The sequence below is a fragment of the Pholis gunnellus genome, assembly GCF_910591455.1.
Source record: "Pholis gunnellus genome assembly, chromosome: 2".
Lineage (NCBI taxonomy): Eukaryota > Metazoa > Chordata > Actinopteri > Perciformes > Pholidae > Pholis > Pholis gunnellus.
The window spans coordinates 6,596,493-6,619,118 of record NC_136536.1 but is presented as its reverse complement, the minus strand read 5'-3'; the positions used below and the strand labels follow the sequence as shown (position 1 = coordinate 6,619,118).

At 40.7% G+C, this 22,626-nt stretch overlaps 4 protein-coding genes across 5 annotated transcripts; 1 reads left to right on the top strand and 3 right to left on the bottom strand.

The window, feature by feature from the left end:
• Positions 1–3,733: 3,733 nt before the first annotated feature.
• Positions 3,734–6,275, bottom strand: LOC306707931 (chemokine-like protein TAFA-2; the record flags this gene model as incomplete). The annotated part of the gene is made up of 4 exons (XM_079175592.1): positions 3,734–3,805; positions 4,097–4,221; positions 4,458–4,613; positions 6,161–6,275. The coding sequence occupies 4 exons, from the start codon at positions 6,273–6,275 to the stop codon at positions 3,734–3,736; spliced, it is 468 nt and encodes a 155-aa protein (XP_079031718.1).
• Positions 6,276–8,128: 1,853 nt separating this feature from the next.
• LOC306710593 (NEDD8-activating enzyme E1 catalytic subunit-like) lies at positions 8,129–14,680 on the bottom strand. 2 transcript variants are annotated; one of them, XM_079179233.1, is made up of 18 exons: positions 14,644–14,680; positions 14,478–14,540; positions 12,981–13,104; positions 12,742–12,822; positions 12,551–12,633; positions 12,208–12,288; positions 12,061–12,104; positions 11,910–11,974; positions 11,662–11,817; positions 11,019–11,121; positions 10,811–10,921; positions 10,599–10,652; positions 9,443–9,479; positions 9,275–9,356; positions 9,054–9,154; positions 8,904–8,967; positions 8,746–8,800; positions 8,129–8,641 (listed from the first exon to the last, which is right to left on the bottom strand). In XM_079179233.1, the coding sequence occupies exons 3-18, from the start codon at positions 13,101–13,103 to the stop codon at positions 8,553–8,555; spliced, it is 1,329 nt and encodes a 442-aa protein (XP_079035359.1). In that variant the 5' UTR covers position 13,104; positions 14,478–14,540; positions 14,644–14,680; the 3' UTR covers positions 8,129–8,552. The 2 variants fall into 2 exon arrangements, with proteins under 2 accessions (XP_079035359.1, XP_079035358.1); XM_079179232.1 differs by having other exon boundaries at positions 14,502–14,540.
• Positions 14,681–15,851: 1,171 nt separating this feature from the next.
• On the top strand, positions 15,852–19,080 carry LOC306701371 (PRA1 family protein 3-like). The gene is made up of 3 exons (XM_079166665.1): positions 15,852–16,123; positions 16,766–16,983; positions 17,806–19,080. Exons 1-3 carry the CDS (start codon positions 15,942–15,944, stop codon positions 17,979–17,981), a joined length of 576 nt encoding a protein of 191 aa, XP_079022791.1. The 5' UTR covers positions 15,852–15,941; the 3' UTR covers positions 17,982–19,080.
• A 581-nt stretch (positions 19,081–19,661) lies between these two features.
• lmod3 (leiomodin 3 (fetal)) lies at positions 19,662–22,403 on the bottom strand. Its single transcript, XM_079181408.1, has 3 exons — positions 22,000–22,403; positions 20,233–21,834; positions 19,662–19,967 (listed from the first exon to the last, which is right to left on the bottom strand). The coding sequence occupies exons 1-3, from the start codon at positions 22,285–22,287 to the stop codon at positions 19,920–19,922; spliced, it is 1,938 nt and encodes a 645-aa protein (XP_079037534.1). The 5' UTR covers positions 22,288–22,403; the 3' UTR covers positions 19,662–19,919.
• Positions 22,404–22,626: the final 223 nt, after the last annotated feature.

Genomic DNA, 22,626 nt, shown 5'->3' with positions numbered 1-22,626 from the left:
TGTCACACCAGCTCCTTTGAAAACAAATCAAAAGAAGAAAGTTGTGAGAGCTGCATGGTATTTTAGAAATATAGGCACACATTTGAGGATTCTTGCTGTCATCATTGATATAAATCTCACTGGGGCGCAAAAGACTTTTACCTGATTTCAAACTTTTATCCCAGAAACTTAGTTCTTGTTGAGAATTTGAAAAAAAAAATCTCTTATTTGAACAAATATGGCCGTAAAGGTTACAAACAATATCCAAGTGCATTATTTATACTGTGTGCAATATACGAAAATGAAAAATTTAAATCTCAATATGTTTGTGAAAAACAGAAGTGAGTGTAAGGATGGTAATGTAAGTCATACATCAGCCTGTTCAGTTCAATTCCCAGTGGATTCATCGTTTCTGCAGCTTCTGTATAGTCGGAGAGAAAATGTAGCTCCACGAGTTCCTTTTCTTTCATACGCTTTCTTGTCCAGATCTACTCAGATTTTAAAAACAGTCTTGGGACCTTTAACTTCAATGAGCTCTGTATTTTTGTACAATATGAATGGTTCAATGAGCAGGTATAGCGGATAAGACTACTGTTGGACTTCTAGAGAAGCCAACCCCACTCTTGAGTTGCAGTATTATATTAAATCTAACTCCTCTGTGTAAACTTCATTTTCAAACCTGAGAAGTTAAATCACACACCACAAAGCATCTTTATCTATATACCAATCTCAATCCATTTGCATGAAGACTACACAAATAGTTGTTTGTATTTATTGGTTTATTCCAAGAGTTAACAAGACTCGGTCTGCAGTCAAGAGAAGCTTCAGTTGCCAAAACTGAACCAGATCAAATGTCACATATTATGAAAAACAACAAATGATTATTATCACTCGTAATCGCTTAATCTGCAGGCTCCTGGATTAAACGTTCTATCTAAATATTGTCAGAAAATAATAAAAAATGCCTATCACGATTTGCTAAATCCCAGGGTGATGGCTTCAGATTGCATATTTTGTCTGACGCTCAAAAACCACTTAAGAATAAAAAAAAGCAGTTTCTCACAATTTAGATGCTGGAACCAGATGATGTTTTTTGCATGTTTGCTTAAAAAGATATTTACGCATGTTAAAATGTAAAGCTGTATGTTCTGAAATAATACTGTATTAATGTGGTTTCAACACAGGTCATTGTACCACTCCTTTAAATCTTAAACACAGTGCAACAGCTGCGCCCTAATCAAGCTTGTATTGTGCCAGAGAGAAGTTCATTCAAATCTAAGGTAATTCCGATGCCACACAGTGGTTTGTGGCGTGGTTGGGGTGGATTGATTTATATTAGATTCTCTATTCCTGCATCCCCCCATTTTACAGTCAGCACTCAAATTTAATACACCGAGGTCTTTTGTAAACAGTGTGTTGAGCCACCGTCTTCATACGTTACCTGACTGATCTGGTCAGATCGTGTTAATAATACTGTTGTTAGCTGCATCACAAGCTTCTGATGAGTTTATAAAAACAGATACACAATGACACGTTACAAAGCCCATGAACAGAATCACAATTTGTTATGTGATCAGCTTCACCAGAGGCGCACAACTCCATCCTCTGCAAGTGGATTGATTTAGAGAAGGGAGGTTTTCTAAAATATCCAACACATTCAATATCATTATATGGATCTTAAAATGACATGATTTTGTTAACATTCACAACACTGCTAACATTAAATGACAATCAGAACTTGAGTGCTTACAAAGCAAAGCCATGCACAAAGTGACTTGAAATGCATGACAGCTCAGTGAAGGATCTCAAGACAACCATAATGTATAATTGCGTTGAGTAAATGTTGAGCAAACTGCTTAGAATTCAGCTGATTTCAACTAGCACAGCATGAGGCATTCATACAAGTCTGATGCCTCCGACAGGATGAGTTACAGTCACTGTGTTAGTGTTATTATAAAATGGCTCTTCATCGCAAAGGTAAAATGCAAAGTATGTGACTGAACTCAAGCGATAAAAGAGAGGCAATTGGGGAGGGTCCAGGGGGAATATTATTCATGTAATAAGAACAACTGATGAAATGGTAATAACAGTAAATATTCTGTTCCGTTAGTGGTTACAATTTGCTTCAAGGCAGAGAATCTCCAATATTTCCTATCATTACTATGAGCAGAGTTTCCTCCACAGAGAGACAAACAAAAGCATGATGTAAATACTCGCAGCAGTGAAGAAGCTCCTCTTCTCCTCTCTCCCCTTTCTCCCCATGATTAGCATTTCAAACAGTCCTTGTTTTGCATCAGAGCTTCATGCTTGTGTGCATGCCATCACAGCCTTGCAGGTGGTGGCCTGTCCAACCAGTGGAGTTGAAAAGAACTGTGTGTGTGTGTGTTTGGGAGAGTGCCTCTTCGTGGTAAGGAGTAGTCCTAAGGGATCTGACCTCTTTACAAAGCTCAGAGTAAGTCTGCGGGACAGCATTGTTTACAAATGCTACATAATCATAAATTTCTCTGTATTTGTGGTCTTCTGCTTTGATCGGCGGAGACAGTCATGAACTGACTGGATTCACATTCTGCATCCTGAAAATCCACAAAATCTCTTTTTAAGTGTCTGCCAGCAGGCCCATCCAAACTTTGATTGAGTGCATCACAATGTGCCCAGCATATCAAGCGCTGAAACAAAGATACAGACTTTGCAGTCGCTGCCTGTTTGGACGGAGAAAGGGTGATGCGTCGTTTTATCTTAAATCAGCTGCTAATAGATTGTCCACTCCGTGGGATTAACCCCAACTAAAATTGTGTTCACGCAAAATGGAAATTAAAATAATGAGTTCCTGCAATTTAAAGCACAGCAAGGAGATATCTAATTAAATCTATATTGTTCTTTGCCCTATCTGATGGGCTTTCAGTATCCTCAGAGTCCAGAGTTAGTTGAGGTGACTGCAGCAGACCGGGACAGGCGTGTGCTGATTAAATGGAGCTTCTGTCGTGCTACCGCGCCACCTAAAACAACAATATATGAAATGTCACAACTCTGGTTTTGTTAATTGATTATTTCAATATATTTTTACACAAAATAAGGCAGAGAAATGATACATTTGTGTTCAGTATATAAAGTAATTAGCTTCCCCTTTACCGTTAACATTAACATAATGTACATGCATCAATAATTATAATCCCCAAATATGCAAATTCTGAAATGGCCCATTCTGCATAATAAGTATTCTTGGTACTTAAAGTATATTTGAATGCGTATATTCTTGCACTTTTATTTAAAAGTCCACTGTGTAGGATTTAGTGGGATCTAGTAGTGAGGTTGAAGATTGCAATCAACTGAGAACCCCTCTGCTCACCCCTCCCTTTCCAAGATCGTTGGAGAACTACGGTGGCCTTCAGGTAACGTGGAAACGCCAAAGGCCCTCACTAGAGCCAGTGTTTGGTTTGTCTGTTCTGGGTTATTGTAGAAACATTGTTGTGAAACGTGGCGGACTCTGTGGAGTCGATTCTTAGTGTCAGGTAAATTATACACTAATAAAGACATAATCTTGAATATTATATTCCATTCCTGCCAATAGATCCCCCTAAATACTACACAACTTGCCTCTGTTTCACTGTAAAATGTTTCCCCCAGGAATCTTATACATGAAACAGTTCAACAAAAAGGCAACTTATAAGAAAGTGCATTTCTAAACGCAGTAGGGTTTTCCATTGGCCGTCAGATTTAATTACATGGGTTTTACTGTTCGGTATTAGTTCACAGCTTATTTCATATTTGTCCTCTTGGCCCCATCCTTCACCAGATTATAGAACTGGGTTTTGTGAGCCAACTGTGCCTGGCGGAGAGAAAGAGTGTCGATATGGCCAATGGGAGCAGCGATTATGCTTGATTGTGGAATCATTCAGCATCAAAGGAGAGATTAAAAATATAATGTTTTATGTTTGAATATTCACAAGTCGGTCGGCCCCTGTTTTGCACATGAGTAATGCAATAAAAAAGAAGAAGATTTACTGAATGACTGCATTTAAGCGTCTATAAATACCATGCCTTTAACTAAAGCCATTTGGTGTTATGGATTTTTGTACAGTATTGGTGCAACTGTGACTCAGACTAATGCAGGCCTTACCTTTGTGGTCTTTACTTTGTTCCCAGAGATGCATGACCAACCAGTGAGGTCAGGGAGAACTCGGCACTCTTCCCCCTCCAGACACGGCGCCATTTTACACCACCACTTCTGACGAACAATGGATGCTGGAGAAAAACATACCACAGCCGAAGGTCACTTTTTAGATGGAAGGACTTCAAAAAATACTTGTTTGGAAAAACATTTTGATCAGATGTCCCACTCTCTGGTCCTTGCCAGCCCAAGTATAGGTGGATTTTGGTGAAACTGACAAACCTAGAGTCTACTTCTACAAATAATATATTCCAGTCATGTCAGAATATTTCTGGTCAAGAGAGGTAGAAGAGGGTCCCACTAATATTACCTTCAACACAAGAGGGCAACGCCCTCGTTGTCCCCGCCACCTGTCCTGGGAAGCAGGAGCACTTGACTGTTTGAGAGCGTTCCTCAATCTTGTTCTTATTGCAGCAACGATGAGCAGCAACCACTTCACAAGTCCCTGTCCTCTCCTGCAATGACCCTGAGGATGAGAATTTAGAGGAAAAGATGACCACTTTTAACAGTGTGTTGTAGGCAGGGGCCCCTTGAGTGACTTCCGCCTTTACAGATGGCAGAATTATACTCACATTGTAATGATTTCTTGTTTTTTTAGAAGTAAAATTGATAAATACAGTCGTATTGTAGTTACACTCATTGAGATGACCAAATAAGCGAAGAAAAAAAAAAGTATAGTTTCTAAAGCTACAGCACCACCAAGTGGAAAAAAAGCATCAACACTCATGCCTCAGTAAAGGAAAAACACATTCCAATGTCAAAACATATTAGCAGCAATCCAAGAGAATTGACCTGAATAAACAGAATGAACAGAAATATCTGTCCCACACCTGCATCTGCATCATCTCACTGAAAAATAAAAAACAAAGGAAGTGCATGTTGCTTGTGGTGATTGTTTCACCGCTGATGGTTTGTGATGATATACGTAACCTGAACTTCCAATAGAATGGATGCAACAAAGCTGAAATAAAAACGTAAAGTGAGAAAACCCATGTATGCATATTGCAAATGTAGAACCGAGGTGTCTGTGTGGCTGCATGACTGGCTACACCTGCAGGAGTTGTAATTATGACAGTCAAGTCATAATTAAAGTAGGCTTTCAAATTGGACTACAATCAAAGCAGAGATCAACAAATTAAACATGTAATTAAACAAAATCAGGACAAATCTTAGGTGTAATGTTGGAGGTCGTGGCAGTACATTTACTTAAATGCTGTACTTAAGTACAATTTAGAGGTTTTTTTCCATTTAATGCCACTTCATGTTTCTACTCTACAACATCTCAGTTGAAAATATGATATATTCCAAACACTGGAAATACTAATAAAATAAAATAGAATATAATGGATTATACCAGTGGTTCACAAAATGTCCAGCTTGTGACCCCTTACAAAATAGCTACCGAAAATAAATGTGGGTTTCATTGTCTCTCCTGCTGTGTTGGCATGGCCAGGTCGGCCACGCCTACTTTTAGTGCATGTGAGCGCCCACTCGCGGTCGCAACTCTGTACTGCTCTCATACAACGACAAAACCGATAGCGTCGTCACAGATGCGTAGCGCCCACGCTCCGAATCGTCCTCAGGTAACTCTTTCAGCAGTTTGGCTAGTTTGCACTGTTAGCGCCGTTGATGCCGTTAGCAATGAGACGATGGCCATGTTGAGAGCCGTTGAGAGGCAATCTAACTGCTCCTAATCTCTGATGTTGCACCTTTAAGTAAAATCAATAAGTCAATCTGTGTCATAAGTGATACTGCAGATCATTGCAACATTATACTGTGGCAAATCATGGCCTATCAAATCCCTCTCACAGCATATGAACATAAATATTTTTTTCTGTGGAAAACATGAAAAACTACGTCCTCCATACTGATTTCTGTTTCTAATGAGACGCATAGGGTTTCAGGCTCTTGTTGCTAGAGGTGAACTCTCCACCAGGCGACCATACTGGTGACCATGATTCATAATGAGTCCCTCAGGGGAGTGTGACTGGTCTGGTTGGGTCTCGCACCTACCTGTCTGTCCTCGGGAGCTTTGGTTGCCAGTGGACGCAAGCTGGCTGCACAAGCCTACTATACAAAGAAGCAGGAGGCCCCAGTGTAATGGTCCAGCCAATATGTTCAGCTGCATATCGCCTGCACAGACGAAGAGGTTCACGCACTGCAAAAAACGCAACACAAGTATATTTGTCTAATTCCTAGTCAAAATATCTCTTACTTAGACACCATCACTTAACAAGTAACATTTCAGTGAGATATAGGGACTTATTTTCAGCCAATGCATCTTGTTAAGTAAAAATATACGACTTTTGAGCATTACAGGCGTATTATGACACACAGCACTTCCAAATACTACTGAAATACAGCTCAAAATCAGTTTTCCAGCTGACTAAAGGTCTCTTTTTTTGTGGAAATCCTTAATATTACATATTTTCTCAAGAAGTCTCACAGAGTGAATTTTCCCTGGCAGATTTTGTTTTCCTTCTTTCAAGCAAAAAACATTTTATATTCAGTGTTTTTCTATTTTTTAAATTGAGTTGTTTTTCCAGTATGCACACTAAATCGGATTTAGGACAATAGTTTCCCTAAAGTGTGTGATCAAAAAGTAAATATTACATTTCTCAACTGTGACTCATGCATCACTGAGCTTCACCAAGGCAAATCAAAGAAATGCCAATAAGAGCTTGATCAGAGGCTGGATTTTGGGGGCAGATGGGTCCTTGCACTCATTCCTGACTCAGATTATCCCTTCAGCTGTAAACATGTCTGCATTCAAAGTTAAACCCCCCTCCAAAACAAGTTGTTTTTCACATGAGTCAAAGAAAAACTGGGATGTGCACGTTTATGTCAAATTCCAGCAATAACTAATGCAAGACAAAGATGAAATGAAGTGAAACATAATGGAGATCATCTATTAATCTGCAGATTATTTTCACTAATAAAAAATATATAATAAAGTTAATAAAATAAATGACTAGAGAAACGTATAAATATTTTAATTTACAATTATGTAAAACTGAGAAAAAGCAGCAACTCCCTACATTCAAGAACCTTTAACATTTAATAACAGGATACTTTAAATACTCGACCTCTTACCTCTGCTCGGGTTATTGATATGCATGATGAGCCGCTGCAGTAGCCTCCATCCGTTTCTGGATTAGCATCATGCACACTATATATAATGATCCTTTCAGCGAGGATGCAAAAGTTTGCTGCAGATATGATCCTCCAGTTTCAAAAGTTATCTGCCTTAATCCAGAGTAAGAGCGGGGGGGGAGCGGGGGGGAGTCGCGAGACCGCCTGCCTGCTGTTAAATAACGCCCCGGCTGTAACAGTAACAGTCAACACGTCAGCTCAGTGAAAACCTGCACTTTCACACTTCAGCTCCTCTGCCTGGGGACACTATACCTTTCAGGCAAGGATGTGATGTGAGAGAAATATGCTGTTCTGTGAACGCAACACTCCAACGTGCAAAGCCCCGCCAGCTTTTTTTCCGTAAGGATAATTAAAACTTAATCAAGACAGAAACCATCTGTCCCCCGGACAATATGCGGCCACTTTCATTAGCGCCCTAAGAAGCTTAAAGTGAGTATCGACATCCTGTCACACAGCGGACAGAGGATATAAAGTGCATCTGAAGGCCAAGTCATGATCCGTTCTCATGTGTTTTCTTTGAGCTCATATTTGAAAAAAGACTTTTTAAAAATGTATTATGCTGTCACTTCGCCAAACAGCAAAGGTGAGATTTCACTTAGATCTCACTAGAAACGTACAATAATCATTTCCATATTTTTAATTGCTCAGCGATCCATATTAAATAAAAAGTTTGACAATTTGGGAAATTTGCTTGTTAAGAGGTAGAGGATTGAGACTACTTCCCCAGTCTGTGACAATAAAACATTTTTTATTTAAACAAATAAAACATTTGTTATTCTAATCTTAATAATACATTTCCCTTCACCAATGTTTTAAAAACAATGTGTGTGCTGTGGGTGTAATCCAGCTGCTTTTAATATATTTTAAGTTCTTGAAGATAAACATCTAAGCGGCCCAGTTGCTTCCAATTAAAGACAGATGACAACAAAATCTTTTTAAAAGAGACTTTTTTTTTTTACAACCATGATAATAAAACTTTATTAGAGCATAGTGCACATCATTACTCTCATTTGATGGACATTGGATATAGCTACAATAGAAGTCAAAACAGAGAAAAATACATCGAGAAGTAACCGTTACCAATAAAAACAAAAATGTGGTTAAAGGATTTTATATTCATATGACAACCAGTCCAATCCATTGAGACCTCACTCATCTTATTTACATTATCATATCAAAAGTGCTACTGCAGCATCCCAGTAACATCAGTTTGCATTCAGATGCATTCAGACCTCAGTTTCGTAATGAATGTTCAGGTGGTGAAATTGAGCTTGAAGAGAACCGTCTGAGGCGTGGTGACGTCGGCCACAGCCAGTTCCTGTCCATCCGACAAGCCCAGCTCTGCATCAGGGGAAAAAAAACATTAAATATGATGTTATCATGAAAGTCAGCGGCTTCAGGTCACTGGACAGACTGAGAATGATTGGAGTAGTGCTTCTTGTTACCTTTCAAAGTCTTGCAGAGGTTTGGCCTTGTTCGCTCCTCGATGGACTTAACAGACTGGAATGAAAATGTAATCGTAGTTTAATCATAGCTTATTATGAAATGTGGGTGAACGAACACCGTGCAGCATTCAAATACTAAATAGTCTATTTTATATTACCTGCAAATACAGCGTCTTATTCTTCCCTTCCAGAGTTGTGGTGATAGCCGGGGATTTCATTTGTCTGAAAAAAAAACATTCATACACAATTTTGACATAAGTCATATTTTCAGAAGACGCAAAACAAAATGTTGTTTTCTGAATACTCACAGAGAGGAGTTCTCTGTAAGGTACTCTAAAACCTCCTGTAGTTTGGCAGAAGAAGGGAACTGGAGATCCTGAGGCACCTGGCTGCAAGCTGAACAATTGTCCTGCCGATCAAAGACGATGCAGAGTAAAGTGGTTATTCTTTGTACGGAGAAATGTCCATTTCACTGCTGACAGGACGGTTACTGTTGTTTACGGTTCAAAACAATTATGGCATGACAAACCTTTCGTTCAGCTTCAAAAGTATAGGTGTACAGTCCATCCACGTCATTGAAGACCAGGTAATTGTTTAAAGGAATATACGCACTGCAAAATAAATGTTGGAAGCTAAGTAATGTTCATTTCACAAATCAATTTAGATGAGAAATTAAGACTTGTCATTTGCTCCTAACCTTGTTGCAATTTTAAAAACTTCAGTGGCACAGGCAGCTATGGAGAACAAAGACAAAATTAAGTCTAGTTACGTCCGTCCGTCCATCTGTCCGTCCATTCATTCATTCATACTTTTGCTATTTGTTATCTTTGGCCGGGTTGCGGAGGCAGCAGGCTCAGTAGGGTATTCCAGACGTCCCTCTCCCCAGCAACGCTTTCCAGCTCTTCCTGGGGAACCCAAAGACGTTCCCAGGCCAGATGAGATATATAATTCCTCCAGTGTGTTTTGGGTCGACCCAGGGGACTCTTACCAGTTAGACGTGCCCGGCAATCCTTTAAAGGGAGGCGTCCAGGAGGCATCCTGGTCAGATGCCCGAACCACCTCTGCTTTTTCGACCCGAAGGAGCAGCGACTCTACTTCCAGTTCCCTCCGGATGGCGAGGGTAAGAACGTACAACGCCCTTCTAACTGCTGCTCCATTTTACCCTCATTCTTGATCAAGACCCCTAGATACGTGAACTCCCTTGATTGGGGCAGTAACTGACTACCATCTTCTGTCTTGAGGGTGCAATCCACCATTTTCAGGCAGAGAACCACGGCTTCAGACTTGGATGTATTGACTCTCATCCTGACCGCTTCGCACTCAGTGCATGCTGTTCCAGGACGCCACCAAGAGACTCCAAGAAGTCCGGCTGCTCCAAGCAGAACAGGCAGCGCCTCTCCATCGCATAGAGGCGACAGTCTCGTTTCCCTGGCTCGGGAGTAAGCCCACACCGGCCCGGTGCCTCTCGCCCCGACCACCTCCGGAAAAGGATAGAGTCCAGATCCTCTCCAGGAGAACCTGTGCTATGCAGGGAGGAGAGCCCAACTATATCTAGTTGCTACCACTCCACCTCCCGCACCAGCTCCGGTTCATTCCCCACCAGAGAGCTGACATTCAACGTCCCTAGAGCCAGTCAGCGATGCCAGGGGTCGGCACGCCTCGATCCCCGTCTTTGCCTGCCGCCCGGTAAAATCGAATGAAGTGAATTGTACAATTGTCTAAGTACCATATATAATAAACCCCTCTACCAAAATTTGACATTCCCGCAAAGATGTAACTGACAGTTTTTTTATATTTCCATTCTGTCAACATCTCTGAACAGCTACTGCCTCAAAAACCTCGGAGTGTCATACCAGCAATAACAGCATTAGTTGATGCCACAGCAGGAATGATCCTCTTCACAACTCCTGTGGCAAAAAAGAAAACAGTCACCGGTTTCATTCCAGCACACACTTACAGATACTTGTGAACACGAGAGCTGATGCAAAAGTTATCAGAAAACAAAACTAATTGACATACTACATTAGTGTTGAATAAATGATTGCCTTTTAAATCAAAAGTTCACCTTGAGTGAGTCGGTATGTCACTCCTGTAATGTTAAACTCTGCAGCTCTTTTTTGGGCTCTGTCAAACACCCACTGGATGTGCTCCGGATTGTCTCCATCTAAGCTGGTTTCTAGTTGAGAAAACGACCCTTGTGGTTATCCTTTATCATAATAATGTACACAGGCAGAAGGTTAAGTAATGTGATGTGTTAAAGTAATTTAGCTTACCTCCAAATGGTTTTTCTTTGGGCCACTGTAAGATTCTGGCATATTCAATGCAGTGTTCTGGTAGCCTAGGCATTGAGGCAATGGTGCACATGGGGAAATTAATCTGTGGAGAGTAAAATCAGGGTCAAGCATGCAGATATATATATAATGTCAAAACTATAAAATAAAAGCTTGAAGCACTTCATGAAAAGGGTTGTCCATGAAATGTGTACTTCATTTTATTTTCATCATTTCTTTTTTATGTGTTTTGGCAAAAATCTGTGATGCAAAAAAAGTCTGTATTCAACACACATTTTCTCACACATTTTCTGTTGCCGTTTCTTTTTCTGCTCGGTCTGGTAGCTAATCACTGCTTGTGTTTATGACCCAAACTTTTTTTTTTTTTTTCACCAAGCAAACAGCTGTTGCTGCAGATTGGAAATGTGAAACAGCTGCTTCTGCGCACCACAGATTTCTTTCTCCGGACCCAAAAGACAAGCTGAAAGACTGAACAGCAGATGCAAAAGCTTTTGCAAGAAGTTAATCGGTTGATTAACTATTCTGTCGTATCATTCATACTTTAATAACATAAGAACTGATGTTTACTGTATTTATATGAATCTATAAAGTGAAACTAGAAAATAAATTGCGGTTGAAAAGTGACCTGTGGCGGGTACAGCTCCAATGTGCAGTCAATGCATGCCGTCATGCCGGGGAGAATGACACGAGCGTTTCCTTTAAAGCCCTCTGTTCCTCCATCAATGAGAGGGATGATGGAGCTGGGGTCCAGGACTCCGTCTTCATAGCTCAGGAGGGATATCTAGAGAAAACATGGTCAACCATAACTTATAACCTCCTAATATGCACACAGGTATATCAAGCGAACACAACACTCAAATCTCTGTCTCCTACCAGCATCCCGTTCATCCAGCGTCTGGCAATGATGGAGTCCAGTCCACAGACGATGATGTGGAACTCTGCAAAGAGATGAGCATTTGAAACCTCTGAGGTGTTTACTTGGGAAGCTCCGCCGACGCATGGATCTTGTAAGAAAAACACTTACGCCTGTAGAAAGACTCATCAAAGTCTTGGATCTTTTTAAAGTGACTGCATGTTATTAATGAGGAAAATAAATCATTGGTCAAGATAACTTTTTTTACACTTTAAACTAAAACTTTTCAGCTGTAAAAACTGTTGCTGCAAAGGATACGGGACAACTTTACATCCAGGGATACGACTATTGATGAAGTCGGCAGCCACTTCTGCCTTTGGTCGCCCAACATCTTTGGGCCTGAATGAATGCATATAGCAGTTAATACATGTAGGATATAAGAGATGCTGGATGTAATCTGATTTGATCACCCTGGAACAGACTATTACATCACACTATGTTCTTTGATAAGCATTACGTAAATAATCAACGGGAATATTATGAGACTGCTGTTTTTTATTTCTCAACATTTTAAATGTTTTTCACCACAAACAGCATTTCTCAAATTTTAAACTACTGTGAAAACTACGACGAGGAGAATGAAATAAGAGGTGAAACCTACCTGAAAAGAAACTGCCTGTTGAGGTTGGACAAATCGATGGTGTCCATGTCGACCACATGAATGAGGCGAAACCCAGACAGGGCCTAAAGCACAACAAACCTGTGTGAGAACTTATCTAAATAGAGTTTGTGTTTGCTCAGCTTATACTTCAGTAGTACACGAATTAAACACAGATAAACCCTATGTCCTACCAGATTTTTGAGGAGTTCACATCCAAGCCCTCCTGCGCCAATGACCAGAATCTTACACGTCTCCAACAAGAACTGTAGAGACTGAGATGAAAGAAACACATTATTAAAAGAATAAAAATGCACTGTGATATGAAATCTCACTATCACAGGGACAGTGTGAAGCTGCGAGCTTTATCGCACTAAGACTGTTACACGTGAGAAGAACGCTCTCGGTTTCCATTAAAGTATGTCTGAGTTACCTCAGTGCTCGGCTCAAAGTCAGGATGGGTGAACGGGCCAGGTCTCTCCAAAAACTTCGTCACATGATTCCACCGGCCATCCCAGTCGCAACCACCGTCCCTGTGTCCTCCATCTACAGCCATTCTGGAAACAAAACACACCATGATGCACTGAACTAGTACCATGACTTACATTAGTACATTTCTCTCTACTTCTCCCTCTATTAATGCCATGCATCCCATATTATGAGCATGTTTTATTTCTGGAAAGTTACTTGAAGAAAGCAATGAAAGAAAATGTTTGCTGTGTTAATAACATTGATCGGGATTAATAAATACGTAAACACAGATGAAAAAGCATCCATTCTAGTAAATTACAGGAACTAAACTGCTATTAATCACTGATTTATGGTAAACCAGCCACCTGCAAACACTCTAAATTGGTCATGAGTCAACATCACCTGGATTTGAATTTATTTTGGTGAAAATGGTGCATCTTTACTAATCTCTTGAGATAACACAACCTAGTTGTTAAAGTCTCACAATAGTGATTTCACAACCTGTTAGTCGGGGCCCCCACAAGGGGTTGAGAGATGGATTTAAGGGACCACAAAGATTAGCCATGTAGGAATAACATTCAGAATAATAATAATCATCATTCAGCAACACAAATGTTTGTATTATGACTGTTTTGTAATATTTTCTTCTTGCAGCCTCTAAAAGATGTTCAAAACAAACAGTGTAAGAGGAAAATCACTCTTCATTTAAACATCTCACACATCACAGACATGCACTCAGTAAACCCAATAAAAATGACTTTTTCCTACATAGGCAAAAAAGATGTGACGAACCGATGGCAGTGCAGCAAATGTGTCATCAAGAAACCAGACTTTCCATAGAATCTTCATACTAACTGTATAGAATGTGCTATACTAATCTTTAAAGTGTACTGTTTTGTTTAGCAGCTAGAATATAACGAATCAATATACTGTGTGCAGTCTAGTGTTTCATACCAACATCAAATTGCACAAACACGCCCCATCACACACCAACATACAACTTTGCAATGCCACTGTCTATTAAACTTTCTTGTGTTTTCAGCTGAAAGTAGTTCCTCTATTTTCCCTGTGTACATTGCATTGTGGGACATTAGTGTACATCTCAATCATGAGTGAAGTTTATATTAGAATGCATTACCGACTTATTTGTCACACTTCAAATTTGATACACACAACATAACCTCAAACCCTGTTTAGGATTAGTAGGACACGTTAGTGTGGAATTGTTAGTGTACACAGCTGGAATGTGCCGGCCATTCCAGATTTGACTCGTATTGAGGCTGCAGGATTGGTGCAATGCAGGGTCTTTGCAATGTGTGTGATACTGTGAATACATACTCTGTGTACAAAATTGTACAAAGAGCTAACTGGGTGTTTGAGTTAATGTTTATTTCCGGGTCTCTCCTGGTCCAGCAGTCGCTGCTCAGAGTGCAACGCAAACCTGCTGCCAGTCAGAGACCTTTATTTAGCATTCGTCACTAACTTCTCGGTCACGTCCTCTATTCGCCGTCTTTTCTTCTCCCTGGAAGAAGAGAGTAAAACAGGGTTCAAGCATGCCGAGTTAGCGATCAAATGCACCGGTTTAACCACGGTAAAATCATATTTTGTCATCCATTGAGACTTACGGCTCCTCGGCATCCGCCATACTTTCACGGTCCCATTTCCCCGATTGTGGCTCCTGTGTTTCATGAGCGTCACAGCTGCACCCAGCAGCGCCAAGTGCCCATATAGGGGTAATATATCTTTACTCAATCTTCCCCTTACCCAACCTTTGGCCATGAAAGGTGGAAGTGTCGTATCAGATGTAAATGTATAGAAGACACACTGTGTATCAGATTATATGTAAATAGAAGAAGTGCCACATTTCTCACAAGAAAGGGTGGGCAAGAAATTGCTGTATTTATTGTTCATATTTGTAGTAATTTAACAATAAAATACACTTTTAAAGACACTTTTAAAAACAATCAGATATGATTCAAAGAATTACACACATTTAAAGATAAACAAAACTCCTGAATTTTCCTTTGACAAAAAAAATCTATGTCTAATATTGGTTTATTTGATACGGGACAGTGCACATGAATAAAAGCATTGCTGTAAATGCGCCATCTGTAGTACCAAGGCAGATATTACAAAATAAACCCAAAAACTAAATATAAATTGACAAAGTTATGCAATATCGACCCTTTACAATGCGCGCAGAAACAATGAAAGAAGTGAGAATATGAATATAAGTAGTATCATCATTCAGAAGACTCTTATAGTACATTGTCAAGTACTAACAAGATATGCAACACAAAGGCTCTCAAATCAACACACACAAAGCAAACAAAATGAGGGACTACTATGTAAATAAAAACATGGACGAAAGAAAATATTATGCTGCATTGTTAGACACTAAAACAAATCCACGTCAGAAGCACAAAACATAAAAGCATGCAGAGAATGTTAAATATATAAGTCAGTCAGACACAGCTAAACAACAATAAAAGACATACATGCAGGTAGATGAGGGTCAGACAGACAGACAGGTGACAGCAGACAGATGGAGGGAAGTAGTATTTGTTTCTTTAATTTGCATCAACAACCCCCGTGGGTGTTTCTTTTACTGTCTGCATTGTTATTTAAAAACTTACATTGTCTATTCGTCTCTTTTAGATGTTGTTATAATGCTTAACGCACCTTTTGTATTTACTGGGATTGGTGCTGCTGCGCATTCTAGGGCGCAACTGTAAAACACAAAAACACTTCTTCGAGAATCCAAACTCTCGCGAGATCTTGAACGAGAGTACGAAGCTTGTTGTTTGACCCCTCCTTCCGGGCGTTCAGACGGTGCGATCAGCTGGTCTGTCAAAATATTACGCAGCGCGTGTGTCTGTGTGTTTGTGTTCGTGCGTTGCTTCGCCACACGTTGAAGAAGACGATGGCAGCCAAGATGGAGCTCGCGCCCCTCAGGCCGTGGGATGATTTCTGCCCCGGAATGGACCGGTTCGCCAAACCCGAGTTCGGAGATTTAACAAAGTGGAACAACAGAGTGATCAGTAACTTGCTGTACTACCAGACGAATTATTTTGCCGCAGCTGTGGTGGTTTTCCTCATTGTAGGGTGAGTCCTAGCTAGCATGCTAACGGAGGCAAGCTATAGCATCTGTGGATGTGTTTAGTTACTTAGCCTGCATACCTGTTTGTCCACACCCAACATGACGGCACAAGGCTATTTCTGTAACGTTTGGTATTGTTGTGCCTTTACACTGTAATACTTGTACCGCCTCTTACATTTAGACATTTAACTTTAGCTTTCTTGGCCTGTAGCAGTTAAGCCATGTTACACGTTTTCTTTCTAAATACCTTCGTATTCCGTAACAGCAACTGTCAGTAGCGACGCTGTAGCTAGCTTAAAATGTGTGCAAAGGCTTCATATTTATAAACGCAATGTACAGATCCTCTGTGTATTTTAAAACTGTACGTTAATCACTAGGATTTTGGATGTTTCTGAAAACCTGTGATGCTACAGTTACATGATTGTACACGTGTCAAACTGGTTTGGGAGCTTTCTTTCAATAGGATCGAGTCATGAGTAGAGGCCCTTTCTGCAGGCATCTGCCATCCTATGGTTTAGACAAGCTGACCAGGATGCTGTCTGCTGTTGTTGTTGTTGTTATTACCACCAGGTTGTGCTATATTAATACTAAGCCGTCACTCACTGGAGAACATGTACAAAAGGCCACTTTCATCTTCCAATATCCAGGTTCCTGAACCCATTCGGCATGTTCCTGGGAGGAGTTGTGGTGTCTCTGGTCTTCATGGGTTCAGTGTGGGCAGGAGAGAACCAGGCCATGGTCAAGAACTTCAAAAAGAAGAACCCCACGCTGTTCATCATTGTGGTCATGGTCACCAGTTACTTTCTGCTGTCGCTGTGTGGCGGCGTCATGGTCTTCATCTTTGGAATCACCTTCCCATTGCTGTGTAAGTCACAGGGTTGTCTTGTTTAACTTTGAACTGCTTTTCCAACATCAATAATGAACATTCAAGTTCTGTCTAAAACAAAACATTTTTGCTGATTACCTCTCCAGTACATCACACAATGCTAATTTAGTGCTCGGTTTAATCTAATTACAATTTTAACTTGTGATCCCTCCCACACTATATTGCGAACACTTGTTGGCTAATGTATGATAAACTGGGGATAGTGAGTCACACATGGATGCATAACTGAGGTTTCTCTGTGGGTGAACACGCTTTTTCCGAGCGCTCTCTCATTCTGACTCACTCTAGGGATAGAACAGCATGTACAGTACTGCACGCGTTCACTCATGACACAGATTGCAAAATACAATCAGCATTACAGGGCGAGGTATGCCGTAGTTCAGAGGTATAGTTTTGGCTCTCTAAATACATTTTGGGTCAGGCAGTGGTCTCGATAATTGATGGTTTTGGATCGTTATAGTAAATGTAGCAGCTTTAACAGATAGATGAGGCGGCTTGATCGGCTCCCAGGAGGCCGGCCCACTGCTGCCTGTGTTGACGGGTTGCTATGGGTTGTTGATTTGGACAGGACTACATTTACCGTCTGATGTCATGCATTCAGTATCTGCCTGCCATGGGAATAAAAGACACGCCGATCCTTACACCCGCTTTAACGTCTGAGTTGCAACAGTATCACATTTTGTTTTTTCTTATTTCCCGAGATGTATTCCGGAGAAAATCATCCAATACGTTTTCAGACACTAGAATTTATGTCATAATCGGCCACATAGTATAAATACATTGCCGTTGTGTTTCCTGTAGTGATTCTGATCCATGCCTCTCTGAGACTGCGCAACATGAAGAACAGACTGGAGAACAATATTCAGAGTGTTGGGCTGAAGAAGACCCCCATGGGCGTCATCATGGATCTCCTGGATCAGCAGGAGGAGAAAATGAACAAGGTTCGGGATTTTCTTGAAAGCAAACTGAAGGAATGAGGCTCGAGCCAAAAGGTGTGCCAAGGGAAGTCGGTGTCATACAGTATGAATTAAAATGTCCACAGCACACTCCCATGTGTTGAGTTTTTATCCCCTCTATACATAAAGTTACTGATGTTTGCATTCCCATTCTTTTATCCATTCGGTTTACTTTGTTCTCTCATACTTTTGTGTGACTTTACTGACAGAGAGATAGTTAAACATTTTAACAAGATTTGCACAATCACAGCGTGGATTGGATGTTAAAAAGGCAGTGGGCACCACAAGTTACCAAAGGTCATTCCTGTGTCAAATCTTTTCCTCCAAAAAACAAAATCAAGTATTTATTTTAGTAAAATAAAGCAGAATGTCGAGACACAATATCTAGTGCTGTTATTAGATACAAATTATGTTTGCGCAAAAGATTAAATCAACTCCTTTCAGTTTGCTACCTCAAAACGAGCATGTTTAATTTACCCAACACCCAGTGAACTGTTACCGGCTTATTAACCAGCAATAACGTCCATCTCGTCACGTCAGGAGCTGTATGAATACTGATCTGAGACCAGTTTGGTTCTTGTTTAGAAATGGTGTCCCAGGCCTGACTAATAATTGTAGAGTTTAAATATTTCTGACCATACAGGCTGGCCTGACTGTATTCCTTCTGATCACAGCTATGCAATATTAAAAATGAATGGCAAGTGCAGCTTTATTCTTTTGAATAGGTCATGCCATGATATGTACATGTTTGTTATTTCTGACGTCTTTATTTTCATAATATAGCATGCAGAAATGTATAAAATGGGCTACAGGATACAAAGTAGCCAACATAATTTTGGCAATAAGTGAAAAATTATTAAACAAACAAATCTGTAATGTTAAGTGTTCATTTTCTACTGTTACTCCTGAAGATCAGTTGTTTCCTTCTTCTTCTCCACACCTGCACATTAACTGCAGTTTGTGCATGCTACCCTCACAAATGGCAGTTCAAAAAGTATGTTATATTGATGCTATATTATATATTTTTGGTTTTTATGTGACTTTTTCATTCTTGAAAAGTGATGATTGACTGGAAGTAAAACATGGCTGTCCTCTATAAAACAAATAAAGATTTACCTGATTTATGTTGCAGTTATTTCCCAATTCCATCTCAGTGTGTATATATAGACATTAATTATTTACAAAATAGAGTTTGTGTTATTTGGGTTAAATCTGTCTTTGAAAACAAAGTAGTGAACTGTAAGCTACTCCTGAAACAAATGAAAAGCAATTCATAACAGTGCTGAATAGTGAACTAATGAATATCCCCTCCAGGATAGTGCACGCCGTTCAATTCAGTTTGACTAATTATCCGCATGGCATCCTTTTTCAGGATTCAGAGTCGTCTCCCTTTAAGTAATTTATCTTTTTCCATATCTGCACCTTTAAGAGAAATAGCTAAAAGCAACTGCGAGAACCTACAATGATTCCCTGGGGATCCATTAAGTTTGGCACTAAGAGCTTTTCCATTTTAATAATAAAAAAAGAAAGAAAGAAAGACAAAGAATCCCCGCGCAAAGATTTTTTTTATAGCAAAATGCTAATATGTGGAACAGGTTTGTTCCAAAATAAATCATCTAGCATTTAATCAAACAAACCTACTCTAAAAATCTATTTTTAGCACACTGTGTGAAGAAATATATGAATGGCAAAAGCACATGATAAAAGAGGTCAAACATTTTAATGTCAATTTAATTTAGGGTGTTCTTAATTTTCATACCTTTGTTGTTACGACTTCCTAAAGACAACAACATTTAGTTTGAGAACAACACAAGAGTTAAACAACAACCAGACAATATTGTTTTTATGCAAAATGAAAGTGTAGTTCAGTCTTATTTTGCACAGTTGATTAGAGAATAGGTGTAAAATAAATATACAGTCTGGTGAAGAGAACAAACAGCTGAAGCTGAAGCTGCAGCTTCAGAGGAGACTCGTTTCACTTGATTCCAGGACTTTAGGGAGCGGCACCTGCAAGCAGCAACAAAAGAGAAAGGACAAGATGACTTGGGTTTCTAGTGCGGTGGTGCAAAGTTATTATAGAAAACACCTTATGAGCTGTAAGATAATTTAATACATTCACATGCAATACATGCTCTTGTGATTTGAGAGCTTTCAAGACCATCAATGGTAACCCTTTTTATCAAATAAAAAAACTAACTTGTCAAATGTTAGTACTCCTAAGCGCAGGATCCCAACTTGATTGATCTCACTGTACAAATTCTTGGATACTCACAGATTTGAGATAGGCCACGCCGCTCTTTTTGATCTCACCAAGGAGCTCATCGCGGGGTGTGGCGTCAACCTTAGGTGGCAATCGCCTGCGAGAGACGGGCTTTAAAGTCTTAATCACCTCAGTCAGGTTTGGTTTTTCCTCTGTCAATGCTCCATTGCCTACAGCCTTCACTTTGGGAGTCTTCCTCAGTTGGAAACTTGCCCTCTCTGGTCGGCTGTTATCCCTCGGGTCCAGGTCCAGAAAAGGGTCTCGTTTCTTGGGAGTCCTCTTGAGCTGGACGTCCCTCAATGCCTTTGCTGGTTCGGCACTGGGTTGCGTGGGAGCGCTCTTGCGTTTCTGCTGCTTCTGAGGCTCTGGCTGCGCTGGCTGCGCTGGCTGCCGTTGCATTTGCGGTACAGTGCTCGGTACTGACGAGGGTGGGACGAGCCCATGCTCCTGCAGGACCTCCAGAGGCGGTATGTAGCCGAGCATCTCAAGTAAACCAGGAGGCAGGTTTAGACTGTTCTCGTACATCTGCATCATCTCCTTCTGCTCCTTCGCCTGCTGCTGCCTCTGCTCCTCCTTCCTCAGCTGCCTCTGGCGGTCCAGATTCCTGGTTAACAGGTTGGTCACCACCATCCTGGGCCCCGGCTGCTCAAAATGGTAGCCCATCTTCAGGAGGGTGTTGTTGGCCTTGAGCAGGCGTGAGATCTCCATCTCTGAGTGGTGACCCAACATGTGCCTCTGGTTGTGGAAACGCAGCTCTGTGAGGGTCTCGTTGAATTGGAGGCAGCGGATAATGGCCACGATGCCCTTTCCGGTTACGAAGTTGGACTCAATATTCAAAGTCGTAATGCCGCGATTCTCTCGTAACATGTTGGCCAGGTTGTAAGCTATGTTTTCATCAACACCGGTGTTGGCTATGCTGAAGGTTTTCACGTGTTTGTTCTTCTTCAAGGCGTTGACATAGTCTAACAGCATCTCTTTGGGAATGTTTTCTATGTTGTTGAGGTTGACCTCAGTGATAGAAGGGTTGTTGTTGCGGATTTTGTCCAGTGTCGACTCCAAGTTTGTCTCATTTCCTGAGGGTCTTGATGTCATTTTTATATTATTGAAGGCCAGTTTTGGAATATTTAATTTGTTAATTTTTCTCTCTTCTTTCTGCGGGAGCTTATCATTGGTTTCCTTCATCTCTGGCTCCTCTGAGGCCTCTTTGGTAAGCGAAGAGTCAGTCGTTTTAATTTCCTCTTTCTCTTCAACTTGTGATGTGCTGTGTTTTGGGGCTAGGCTCTCACTCTTCTGCTTTGTGTCTGAAACAGGCTGATTGTCATCTGTATTGTTTTCTGGTACTTCTGTGTTGGTGTCTGGAGGAACTACATGTTTGTTAGTATTTTCATGTTTGTCTGTGTTCACAGGTGACTTTAACCCTTCCTCCTCTTTCACATCCACCCCTTTGTCCTTTTCATCCCTCTCATCAACCTCTTCAATAATTTCCTCAATAATCTCTATAATTTCCTCTCCATCTGTACCATTAGCAGCTTCTTCCTCAATGACTTCCTCTATCATTTCATATTCCACATCTTCTTCTTTGGGTTTCTTCTCAGCTTCCTCCCTCAAAGTGTTCTGATGAAAAACAGCAACATCAGACCAAGGTTAGCGTTATGCTTTTTCCAAACACTATGTTTTGTTTAAATGCTGCCTGTAACATTCCACTAGTAAAGGGTTCTGGTTTGTAAATAAATAATATTATTCTAAATTATCCAAAAATGTGAGAGTTTGACGTCTTACCTCACTGGGCAGCAGAGTAACAGGCACTCTTTCCTCCTCAAGCATACGGTTGGACTCTTTCTCCCAGTGGAGGTAACCAACCAGGGATCGGTGGTCGAACGACCCAGTCGGAGGCTTCTCCGTCTGGTCCTTTTGTCTCTGTCCCACCGGTACCCTCTCGTCTGGGGCAATAATAACATCCATCTCACTCTGGAGCTCCTTAAGCTCCTCCGGTGAAAGCATAGCAAGGAGTTCATCCTCGTCAATATCCTCTTCATTGAGATCCTCGAGGTTGTTACTGTTTGACATATTTGCCTAACTTCTTTCTTCTGTTGATATCAAAAGGTAGGATAACTTCTGTCCGGTCTAAGACTCAGGATAGAGCAAACTGAGAAGCCTCTAACTTTGACTTCAGCTGTGCACCGTTTGGCTCTGCCGCATGTGGAGTCTAAAATTAAACCCTGTGAACTACATGGAAGATATTTAAGCTACACCACAAGCAGGGAGACATGCTAACATTCTTTTTTCAGCCCCCTAAACCCAGCTGGCCATCAGGATCTTTTGGGATGACAGTTGCTTCAGGCAAAGGAGAGTGTAGGATTGACAGCAGCAGCTGGGCTGGTGGGGTGACAGCGTGTAAAGTCTCCT

Coding starts and splice junctions, on each gene's coding strand:
- LOC306710593 (XM_079179232.1), bottom strand. CDS start 14,663: ATGGCGGATGCCGAGGAGCC. Junction 12,289..12,550: donor AACAGGCAGTTTCTTTTCAG/GTAGGTTTCACC, acceptor GCATTCATTCAG/GCCCAAAGATGTTGGGCGAC. Junction 8,642..8,745: donor CCTCTGCAAGACTTTGAAAG/GTAACAAGAAGC, acceptor CCCCTGATGCAG/AGCTGGGCTTGTCGGATGGA.
- LOC306701371 (XM_079166665.1), top strand. CDS start 15,942: ATGGCAGCCAAGATGGAGCTCGCGCCCCTCAGGCCGTGGGATGATTTC. Junction 16,124..16,765: donor GTGGTTTTCCTCATTGTAGG/GTGAGTCCTAGC, acceptor TCCAATATCCAG/GTTCCTGAACCCATTCGGCA. Junction 16,984..17,805: donor AATCACCTTCCCATTGCTGT/GTAAGTCACAGG, acceptor TGTTTCCTGTAG/TGATTCTGATCCATGCCTCT.
- lmod3 (XM_079181408.1), bottom strand. CDS start 22,287: ATGTCAAACAGTAACAACCTCGAGGATCTCAATGAAGAGGATATTGAC. Junction 21,835..21,999: donor TTACTCTGCTGCCCAGTGAG/GTAAGACGTCAA, acceptor GTTTTTCATCAG/AACACTTTGAGGGAGGAAGC. Junction 19,968..20,232: donor GCGTGGCCTATCTCAAATCT/GTGAGTATCCAA, acceptor TGCTGCTTGCAG/GTGCCGCTCCCTAAAGTCCT.